This window comes from Euphorbia lathyris, chromosome 2, assembly GCF_963576675.1.
Source record: "Euphorbia lathyris chromosome 2, ddEupLath1.1, whole genome shotgun sequence".
Classification (NCBI taxonomy): Eukaryota; Viridiplantae; Streptophyta; class Magnoliopsida; order Malpighiales; family Euphorbiaceae; genus Euphorbia; species Euphorbia lathyris.
In genome coordinates, this window is record NC_088911.1 from 27,412,199 (window position 1) to 27,424,079 (window position 11,881).

The following is an 11,881-nucleotide window of genomic DNA, read 5'->3' on the forward strand; positions in this document are numbered from 1 at the left end:
TGATTTCAGATGCATTAGAATTTAAAGAAAAGGAAAATAAAGAAAAAGAAGAACGCAAATCCAAATTGACTAACAGAATCTTCATGAGAGTCTAACGGCAGGGACTAAACAGTTCATCGAGAAAAACGTTAGAGACTAAACAGTTTATGGAGAAAAAGGTTAGAGACTTTACTGTGTGTTTTTGAAAATACAGAGACTAAACAGTGTGTTTTATCAAAATATAAGGACTAATAAATTAATTACCCTTAAAAAAAATAAGAACAGGAAAAAAGGAAATAGGTTCTACCGAGATTTGAACTCGGGTTACTGGATTCAGAGTCCAATGTCCTGACCACTAGACCATAGAACCAATATGTAAAACTATTGAAAAAGCATTAATTTAAACAATAATTTATTTGGGTAATCATGCAGATCCTATGATTTTATTTTAATTTTTATTTTTTTTAGTAGTCATGCATAGCATCATTGACCACCAACAATGTATCTTAAAAGTTATAACTTTAGGGTTTAAAGATTGTGAATAAACTACATTAATTATTTTTTATTATATATGCTCTCAAATCATAAAATATTTCTTAAAATGGATTTCATCCTTGTCTCATCTATTCTTCTATGTATAGCTTTTCTTATCAATTTCTTTCAATCCCCAAAGCAAAAACCCAAAAATCTTCCACCAGGCCCTCCAAAATGGCCTATAGTTGGCAACCTTCTCCAATTGGGCCCATTACCCCATAGAGATTTAGCCTCATTGTGTGACAAATATGGGCCTCTGGTCTACCTCCGCCTCGGCAGCATCGATGCCATCACCACCAACGATCCCGATATGATACGCGAAATACTCCTCCGCCAAGACGAGGTTTTCGCCTCCCGCCCACGGACTCTCGCGGCCGTCCATTTAGCATACGGATGTGGGGATGTAGCGTTGGCCCCGTTAGGCCCTCATTGGAAGCGAATGAGGAGAATTTGCATGGAACACTTGTTAACAACAAGGAGGCTCGAGTCTTTTTCGAAAAACCGGGCTGAAGAAGCCCAACATCTAGTTCGAGATGTTTGGGCCGAGGCCCAAAAGGGGAAGGATGTGAATTTGAGGGAAGTGTTAGGTGGGTTTTCTATGAATAATGTGACTAGAATGCTGTTGGGAAAGCAGTATTTTGGGGCTGGGTCATCTGGGCCTCAAGAGGCTAAAGAATTTATGCATGTGACTCATGAGTTGTTTAGGTTATTGGGCTTGATTTATTTGGGGGATTATTTGCCATTTTGGAGGTGGATTGATCCTTATGGGTGTGAGAAAAAAATGAGGGAAGTTGAGAAAAGAGTGGATGATTTTCACTCTAAAATTATAGAGGAACATAAGGAAGCAAGAAAGGTAAATGGATATGAAATTAGAGATGGAGAACTTGATTTTGTTGATGTTTTATTGTCATTGCCTGGCATGGATGGAAAAGAGAAAATGGATGATGTAGAGATCAAGGCTCTAATTCAGGTGATATACTTACTTTATCATGTTTATAATTTATTTAACATTGGCATTTAAAAAAAATCACTTGGTAGCTTACAAATTTGGTTAAAGAAATTTGGAATTAGAGATAATTTTTGGTATTCTATTGAAATTGGTGACTCGCGGAGAGAATTTTTATCTAATCAGTATTTTCAGTACAGTTTGCAAACTCATATACTCCGTCAGAAAATATTGTAGTGTATTTATATAAAAAAATGAGCGATTTAGAGTAATTAAAAAGATTTGACTTTGCAAATTACCACATATATAATGTCTTGCAAATTAACTAAATTACGAACCTTGTTGGATAGCAAAATTGACTCACGTATCCTTTAATTACAAACTTCACAAATCTTAAACCTTTATTCCTAGGTTTTTAAATCACAAAATTGTATTTACAAATCAGACAAGTCAAGTGTATTTATTGTTTTACCCTATTATTTTACCGAATAATGCATAAAATTAACTTTTAAGTAAATTGTATGGCCAAAGAAATTTATATAAACTTTGGAAGGGATGCATGTACTTAATTTGTTTTCTTTTTGTGCCGCTAAAAAAATAAAAGGATATGATAGCTGCAGCGACAGACACGTCAGCAGTGACTAATGAATGGGCAATGGTAGAAGTGATCAAACATCCACATGTCCTAAAAAAGGTACAAGAAGAGCTTGATAATGTTGTGGGCTCCAATAGGATGGTTACGGAATCAGACTTAGTACACTTAAATTACTTACGTTGCGTAGTGCGTGAAACATTTCGGATGCATCCAGCTGGGCCCTTTCTAATCCCACATGAATCTCTACGTGCCACCACAATCAACGGCTACCATATTCCGGCGAATACTCGCATCTTCATAAATACTCATGGGTTGGGCCGAAACCCCAAGGTATGGGATGACGTGGAGGAATTTCGGCCGGAAAGGCATTGGCTAGCTGACGGAAGCCGAGTCGAGATAAGCCATGGAGCCGATTTTAAGATATTGCCGTTTAGCGCGGGGAAGAGGAAGTGCCCTGGAGCACCACTTGGCGTGACTTTGGTGTTAATGGCTTTGGCTCGGCTGTTTCATGCTTTTGACTGGGCTCCGCCCAATGGGTTGAGACACGAAGATATTGAGACTACTGAGGTTTATGGTATGACTATGCCTAAAGCCAAGGCTTTAGTTGCTTTGGCTAGCCCACGTCTGCCGGCTCATTTGTATCACTGATCAAATTATCCTCCTTTTTCTTTTTCTTTTTTTTTTTAATAATTTGAATAAATGTTCTATGATTTAATTTTCAATGAAAAAAAATTCCTAGCTGTAAAAAGGATTGTAAATGCAAACGAAAGTGTCCAACACACATTATGGCTTGGTTCATAATATAAATATAATGAATATTTACTTTTTCTTTTTTGAGAAAATAATGAATATTTACTTAAATCGTAAATAAAATTAAATAACTATATATGTATATAATGTTTAATAAATTTGAGGGTAACAAATCTTTTAGTCGTTCAGTTTTTACCAAATACACCATTGAATTTTAGTCGTTTTTTAAATAATATATTACTAGTCGAAAACCCGTGCGATGCACGGGGTATGAAACTTTTATATAATTTAGATAAATAAATAAATTGACATATTTACTTTTAAATAATTTTATATCATGCTATGAAAAAAATTTATATTATGTATATTTGAAATTAATATATATTTTTGAATGATAATTCAAATTAAATTAATTTTAAAAATAATTGACTACTTTTTTTATAGAATTTTAACTAAAGATGAATGATTTATTTATTTTTACAAAATTCAATAATTTGTACTTTTTAGGAATTTTAATACATTTTCATATTCCAAATATTCTGTGAAACAATAATAATAAAATATCAGATTAATTAAGAAATATATTAGAATATAATAAAAAAACCAAAAATTGAATTAAACTATAATTAAAATTAAATATTATATTTAAGATACAAAAGAATTACAATATAGGTTAAACAAAAATTGAATTAAACTATAATTAAAATTAAATATTATATCTACGATAGAAAAGAATTACAATCTATGTTAAAATGGAAGCAACATCAATATATTATTCTATAAACTATTACAATCAATACTTTTTTAATGTTGCATATGAAGAAACTTTATCAATTCAATATGTTACATATAAAAAAAATAAAATTCGTAAGAATTAGTCACAAATTCATCTTGATGATAATTATTTTGGTTGATGGAATTTCATGATCACCAAATATTCGAATTCAATTATTCATTCTGCTACAATAACCCAATATATCTAATTGAATCAGTTTAAGATGATGATTTCTCCTATTTTCATCTCGTATTATCTCATCAAGACATTCGATCAATTTGTTCTTCATTCTTTCACTATATAGAATATCAGCCATACTCGCAGATATCACTTATTTAACTTCATTAATATTTTCTAATAATTATATATTCTTGAATTTTGTAAGTAAGAAAAACAAACAAAAAAATTGAAAAAAAATTAAGGGACGAAAAAGATAATTAGGAGAGAACTATCTTCCTCTCGTTTTTTTTTTAAAAAAATAAGAGAGAATGTCGAGACATAAGCGTATAAATAGGAGAGTTTGAAAATATTTTTTGCCCATTAATTAAACATTTTATTTTTTCTTAATGAAGTATTAAGTCCATAAATTAATTTTAGTTAAATAGAATTAAATCGCAATTGTAACCACTCAGTATAAAAAAACGTTTTATAATTAATATGTGAAATTAATTATATTAATTAGAATCATTATGCTCAACATTTGAGAATTTGAAGAGATTCAAATAATAATATTTTTTAATTAATATTTTTCAATAATCTGTCATATGATCATATTTCATTTTCATCTGTTAAAAACTCTTGAAATACTAACAATTTTGTACAAACCATAATATAATAGTTAAAAATTATATAAGCCAATGTTGCAAAAACAATTATCTCAATATCCATAATTAATGTACATTTTTAGGATTTTGAGCATCAAAATTTATTTTTATTTACCTTGATTTTGAATTCGTATCCAGCATAATCCACATTTTTCAAGAATAAACATCTTATCAAGCATATTAGACGCTTACAATCTCCTTGTCTAGAAAATTGGGAAAAAATAACTTCTTGATAATAATAATAATAATATAACATAACTTATATTGAAATAAACTTCATTGTAAGTATAATATTTCAATATCTCTTTAATATTTTATTTAATATATCTCAAATTTCAATGAACAACTATCATGTGAAATTTTATATCTATTTGTACCAAAATGCATAACAATAAAAAATACAATCCATATCAATTAGCTAAACTCAAACTAAAAAAATGAGTGGATTTCAACATGTTCCGAATTAGAAAAATTAATCTAACTTCAATTAAAACTAAAAATTGAGTTCATAAAAAGCCAAAAATCTAAATTTTTATTAGAGTTAACAATCAAAACGATAACACCTAGGAACATATACTAAAAAAGAATGCAAATATACAAAATCTTTATTTTAGTCATTTTAAAAAATAAATAAGTAAAAAAGAAAACATGGATAAGGTAGCGAGATGTATGGAATCTGGATAACGATAGAAATGGAATTTCATCTCTGAAAGATGAAACTATAACAACAATTGTTTAATAAAAATAAAACAACAGCACAATTGAGAAAGCAAAAAATTGAGTTCATATAAAGCCGAAAATCTAAATTTTAGTTAAGAGTTAGCAATCGAAACGATAACACCTAGCAACATATACTAAAAAAGAATACAAATTTACAAAATCTTTATTTTAGTCATTTTGAAAAAAAAAGACAAATAAAAAAGAAAACATGGATAAGGTAGCGAGAGGTATGGAACCTGGGTAACGACAGAAATGGAATTTCATCTCTAAAAAATGAAACTATAACAACTATTGTTTAATAAAAAGAAAACAACACAATTGAGAACAAAAATAACTACAACATATGAAAAAAAATCGAATAATTACCTTGAGAAACATAAGAATTTCTTGTAATTTTTGACACTTTTGTGTTTTCCGATTTTAGTTGTTCATGCATCTTTTATTTCTGTCGGATTTCTTCAATTGAAGCTATCAATTTGGAAAAAAAAAGACAAATAAAAAAGAAAACATGGATAAGATAGCAAGAGGTATAGAACCTGGGTAACAACAGAAATGAATTTGAAAGATGAAACTATAACAACTATTGTTTAATAAAAATAAAACAACAACATAATTGAGAACAAAATAACAACAACATATGAAAAAAATCGAATATTTACCTTCAGAAATATAACACTATCTATCGTGACCAATGAATATAATGGTGAAATACTATCTATCATGCTTTATATAGAAGTTTATTTGTGACTTTTGGATTTCATTTGCTTTGTGTTGTTTCATCTTCCCGTAACTCTTGCTTTCTTTTATTATTTTAATTAATAGGCTAGTAATTATTTAATATATTATAAATATAAATTTGTTATTTTTAATTAATTAGATATTTATTTTTAATCTGATTTTTTACTACGTTGACAACTCATCAAAAAGACCTCTAAAACACTTCTTCTCATTTCTCTCTGATTCCGTAATTATATATAGTATAGATTAGGTTTCTATTGGTACTTAGCAAGAGACAAATATAGCAGTTTAGAAGTTCTAGTTCCCAGAATATACTATTTCAAATACATTAAAATAAAAATATAAGAAAGAATTATTATAACAGTAATAATGTAATATTTTATAGGGTAAATAATTTATTAGTTCCCTAGTTTTTACCTAACACACTGTTTAGTCCCTCTATTTTGAAAAACACATTTTAAGGTCTCTATCTTTTGCCAATATTAACCTTGTGGTCCTTTTATCTATTTTTTTAGATTTTTAACCGAACATATCTTAGCTTTTAGGACACCCACAGTACAATACAAGTTGGTCATGTTACTCTGTTATTTTATATCTATCTATTTATGCTAAAATATAACGATTACAAGTCTAAAAAAACTAGACAAAAGGACTAAAGGGTTAATATTAGCAAAAGTTAGGGACCTTATAATGTGTTTTTCAAAATAGGAGGACTAAACAGTGTGTTAGGTAAAAAGTAAGGGACTAATAAATTATTTACCCTATTTTATATGATATCATTAATAAAATCCAAATATGAGTTGATGTATGGTAATCCGTCGTGAGTTTTCTAGGGTCTTTTCGGTGCTTGGGATAAAAAAGATAAATGATCAAGAAGGGGACGAGGACCGACGATCCCACTCTGATGTTTAAGTTAAAAAAAATGACGGTGATGTATATATGTATAGCTAAAATGAGCAAGAAAAATATTATCTTTTAGTGTATTGTGTACCTTTTATTTATTTGAAGATTAAAATGTTTCTCTAAATGAGCAGCGCCCACGTGGTAGTTGCTCAATAGTGTAGGTTCGCTGTCAACCTGAAATAGTTGTACCAGCTTGTCCTGTAAATCTAGGCGCAAGACTCGGTGTAGAATTTGCATGATACTTGAGTCTTTCTTGACTTATCCGTGTGTAACGGGGGCGGAACCAGGGGGGCTTGAGCCCTTACAGTCGGCCGAAGAATTGAGAAAAAAAAAATTAGTGATGGTGTCTAGTAATATTTTGGAGAGAATTATATTGACACTATGTAGTGTTATTTTAATGTTTAAAGATAGATGAGATGGTTAAGAATGCTTACTTCTATTTGAGAGGTCCAATGTTCAACTTCCTTCAACCTCATTTTCTTTTAAAAAGTTTTTATTTATTTTAATTTTATTTTTCAATAATTATAAAAACATGTTACCATTATTAATTAATTTAAATGGACTCTTTATTTTTATTTTGATAACACTTTTGAATTCATTTTTTAATATGTCTTTACCATTAAAAAAAAGTAAACATATTTAATATTCATTTTCATTACGTCTTTACCATTAAAAAAATGTTTAATTTTATATTAGTTCAATGTTAGCTTCAAAAAAAATGATAACATTTATTGGAGGCTAAAAAAATTTTGTCCAGTCCTAACGGTTTGGACTTTGAAAATTTACCGTCAACCGCACAGTTAATTTTGATTTTTTTTTTTACATTTAGAAATTTTTTTTACTTATATGTTTGAGTTCCGGATCATCCGGGGTTCTGGTTCCACCACTGCCACTGATATGTAATATGATTAATTGTTACTATTATTAGTCACAATTAATTGTGACTATCATATGTTACGTGTCAATCGAATATTAAGAGAAATGAATCAAAATACATTAGTTTAAGCATATTTTTAGTAGATAACATTCTTAATTTAAGCAAACATAAGATTTTTATGTTAAACATTAGTTTTCTTACTCGTATTTCGATTTTATTATTGATGTCATGTATAACATTCGCATTGGTTATTAATAATTTTTTATTAAAATAAAATATTATACTTCTATTTAAAATACTTAAAATAATATTTAAAATATTAAAATTATATTTTTATTAGAATTAAAAAATATATGAAAGGATATTTTTAAAATTTGAAAGGGGTAAGCATCAAATTTAATCTTATGAACAAGTGCATATTTAACCTTACAACAACAACAATAAAGCCTTAGTCCCGAAATGATTCGGGGTCGGCTAACATGAACCATCATATAAAACCGTGAAAATCAAGCCGTGTCAGCGACACAGATTCGCTCCCTCCACTCTGTCCTATCCACTACCATATTTTCCTCAATTCCCAGTAAACTCATATCACTCTCGATCACCCTCCTCCAAGTTTGCTTAGGTCTTCCCCTACCCCTCACCACTACATCCCTTTGCCACTCTTCAGTTCTCCTAACCGGCGCATCAAGCGCTCTACGTCTCACATGACCAAACCACCTTAGTCGGTTTTCTCTCATTTTATTCTCAATAGATGTGACCCCTACTTTTGTCCTAATTATTTCATTACGCACCCGGTCCTTTCTCGTATGATCACACATCCATCTCAACATACGCATCTCCGCCACCGACATCTTATGGATGTGGCAGTGTTTCACTGCCCAACACTCCGTACCATATAACAATGCTGGTCTAATTGCCGTCCGGTAGAATTTTCCCTTCAATCTATTAGGCATGCCGGGATCACAAAGGAAACCCGTAACACTCTTCCACTTCGACCAACCAGCTTTAATCCTATGAGCAACATCTCCATCTACTTCTCCATCCGTTTGGATAATAGATCCTAAATACCGAAAGCAATCCGAGGCCTGAACAACTCTCCCATCTAGGGTGATTGTCCCTGCCTCCCTACTCCTACGGCCTCTAAACTTACACTCCAAATATTCTGTCTTACTTCGACTCAACTTAAAGCCTCTAGATTCTAGAGTTTGTCTCCATAATTCCAACTTCCTCTCCACTCCTTCTTTCGTCTGATCAACCAACACAATATCATCTGCAAACAGCATGCACCATGGTATACCATCTTGAAGTGAACTTGTTAGTTCGTCCATAACGATGGCAAAAAGAAATGGGCTTAGTGCGGAACCTTGATGCACTCCAATCGTAATAGGAAACTCTTCATTCTTCCCAACACTAGTACGTACACTCGTGCATACTCTCTCATACATGTCCTTTATGATGTCAATATATTTCCGCGAAATGCCTTTCCTTGTCAAGGCCCACCAAAGTACTTCCCTTGGTACCTTATCATATGCTTTCTCCAAGTCAATGAAAACCATATGCAAGTCTTTCTTCTTATTTAGATAGTGCTCCATTAATTGTCTCATTAGATGGATGGCTTCCATAGTTGATCTTCCCGGCATAAAGCCAAACTGGTTTTCCGAGATCTTCACCGTCCTCTTTAGCCTTTGTTCGATCACTCGCTCCCAAAGTTTCATAGTGTGACTCATTAATTTGATTCCCCGATAGTTGGCACAATCTTGGACATCGCCTTTGTTCTTATACAAAGGGATTAAGGTACTTTTCCTCCATTCTGATGGCATCTTATTGTTTCTCCAAATTTTGTTGAAGAACGTCGTTAACCATTCGATTCCTCTTTCTCCCAAACATCTCCAAATCTCAATAGGGATGCCATCAGGTCCTACTGCTTTCTTCAACTTCATCTTACTTAATGCCATTTTGACTTCACCCTTTTGAATTCTCCGCATGCATTCATGATTTATCATATCGTGATGGATACTTATATCTCCAACATCTTGTTGGCGATCTCCATTAAATAAGTCATCAAAATAGGACCTCCATCGTTCCTTGATATCCTTATCTCCAACTAGGACTTTCTGGTCCACGTCCTTCACACATTTAACTTTTTCGAGATCTCGCGTCTTTCTATCTCTCATCCGAGCAATTCTATATATGTCTCTTTCCCCTTCTTTCGTATCCAATCTTGTATACAGATCCCGATTCACCTTTGCTCTAGCATCTCGTATGACCTTCTTTACTTCCCTTTTAGCCTCTTTGTATTTTTCGTAGTTCTCATCACTCCTACATTTCCCCAATAGTTTATAGGATTCTCTCTTACTCTTTACTGCTTGTCGTACTTCTTCTGTCCACCAAGATGTGTCCTTACCCGGTGGCATGCTACCTTTAGATTCCCCTAGAACTTCCTTCGCTACTTCCCTTATACTATGCTCCATCTTATTCCATATCGAATCTATATCTAAATCCATATTGCAAGTCCAAATATCTTTTTTGGTCATCTCATCCACAAATTTTTGTTGATTCTCCCCTTGCAATTTCCACCACTTAATCTTAGTCTCTACTTGTGGTGTTTGTTTTCTTATACATTTCCTATTTCGAAAATCTAGCACCACTACTCTATGTTGGGTTGTCGTACTCTCACCAGGGATCACCTTACATTCAATATAACTCTTTCTCCAAGCACTCCTTACTAAGAGGAAGTCAATTTGGCTCGCATTACCGCCACTCCGATAAGTCACTAAGTGGGATGTTCTCTTCATAAACCATGTGTTCATGATACTCAAGTCATAGGCTGATGCGAATTCCAAAATATCATTTCCTGCTTCGTTCTTATCTCCAAAACCATACCCTCCATGAACACTCTCAAACCCATCTCGCCTAGAACCCACGTGTCCATTGAGATCACCCCCCAGTACCATTTTTTCATCCCTATGAACCTGTTGCACCACTTCCTCTAAGTCATCCCAAAAAGCTTGTCTTATAGACACATCTAATCCTATTTGTGGCGCATATGCACTAATGACATTCACAACCTCATCCCCTATCACTAGCTTAACACTCATAATTCTATCGCTCTTCCTAGACACCGCTACTACATCATCAATATACTCCCTATCAATAAGAATACCTACTCCATTTCTACCCTTATCCTTTCCTGAGTACCAAAGCTTATAACCCCAAGGAGCTATCTCTCTAGCCTTGGCTCCAACCCACTTGGTTTCTTGTAGGCACAATATATTTATTCTCCTCCTCTTCATAACATCTACAATTTCAGCTAATCTTCCTGTCAAAGAACCTATGTTCCATGTCCCAAAGCGTAACCTACTACCCTTACCCCTACCCCTACCATTACCGTGGACTAGCTTATTTACCCGCAACCCTTGCATATTTGACACCACCCCCGGGTCCTGGGGTGGCGCGCCGCTTCGGGGCGACGACCTAGCAACCCTTGCACATTTATCACTACACCCGGGTCTAGGAAGTGCAGCGCGTCGCTGAGTAGGGAACGCCCCAACGATATTTATATTATGGTTCATGTCATAAGATGTGGCTAAGTTTTACGCTGGCCGCCACAAACCTACCGCACCCCTCCTCCTTTGTCCGGGCTTGGGACCGGTTGTAAAGGTCACCAAGTGACCCTCACAGGCGGAGTTTGCATATTTAACCTTAACGTACAAAATTATGTAAATTTAACCCAAATATTTTAAGCAAGATAAACTTTAGCCTTACATTACAAAAAAAATATAGGCTTAATACCTTTCCAGCCTTCCAAGTTCTCTCAATATTACAACTGACCCCCGAATTTAGACTTATAACAACTAACCCTCTCAACTTAATTATTTAGAACAAATAACCCCTCAAGTTGTTCAATTGGAACAAATAATTGTTCAAGTTGCTTATTTGGAACAAATAACCCCTAAACCTAAAAAAACATTGAACGTAATATTATATTAGAAATAAAAGATTTTAAAAATATCGGTTGCTACATCTAACTAAACTACTAATACATTAAGTAAAAGATAAAAAAAACTCCCGAAATCACAAATATTAACATATTTTAGGGGTTATTTGTTCCAAATAAGCAAGTTGAGGGGATTAGTTGTTACAAGTCTAAGTTCGGAGTCAATTGCAGTATTGGGACAACTTGGGGGGCTGGGAAGGTATTAAGCCAAAAAAGTAAAAAATACTAGTTTTACTGTTA

The 11,881-nt window shown here is 32.8% G+C and overlaps 1 protein-coding gene and 1 non-coding gene across 2 annotated transcripts; one reads left to right on the top strand and one right to left on the bottom strand.

Moving 5' to 3' along the window:
* Positions 1-277: 277 nt before the first annotated feature.
* Positions 278-349, bottom strand: TRNAQ-CUG (transfer RNA glutamine (anticodon CUG)). The gene has a single exon. It is a non-coding gene; the product is annotated as a tRNA-Gln (tRNA).
* A 231-nt stretch (positions 350-580) lies between these two features.
* Positions 581-2,838, top strand: LOC136220396 (cytochrome P450 703A2). Its single transcript, XM_066008219.1, has 2 exons — positions 581-1,483; positions 2,064-2,838. The coding sequence occupies exons 1-2, from the start codon at positions 581-583 to the stop codon at positions 2,700-2,702; spliced, it is 1,542 nt and encodes a 513-aa protein (XP_065864291.1). The 3' UTR covers positions 2,703-2,838.
* Positions 2,839-11,881: the final 9,043 nt, after the last annotated feature.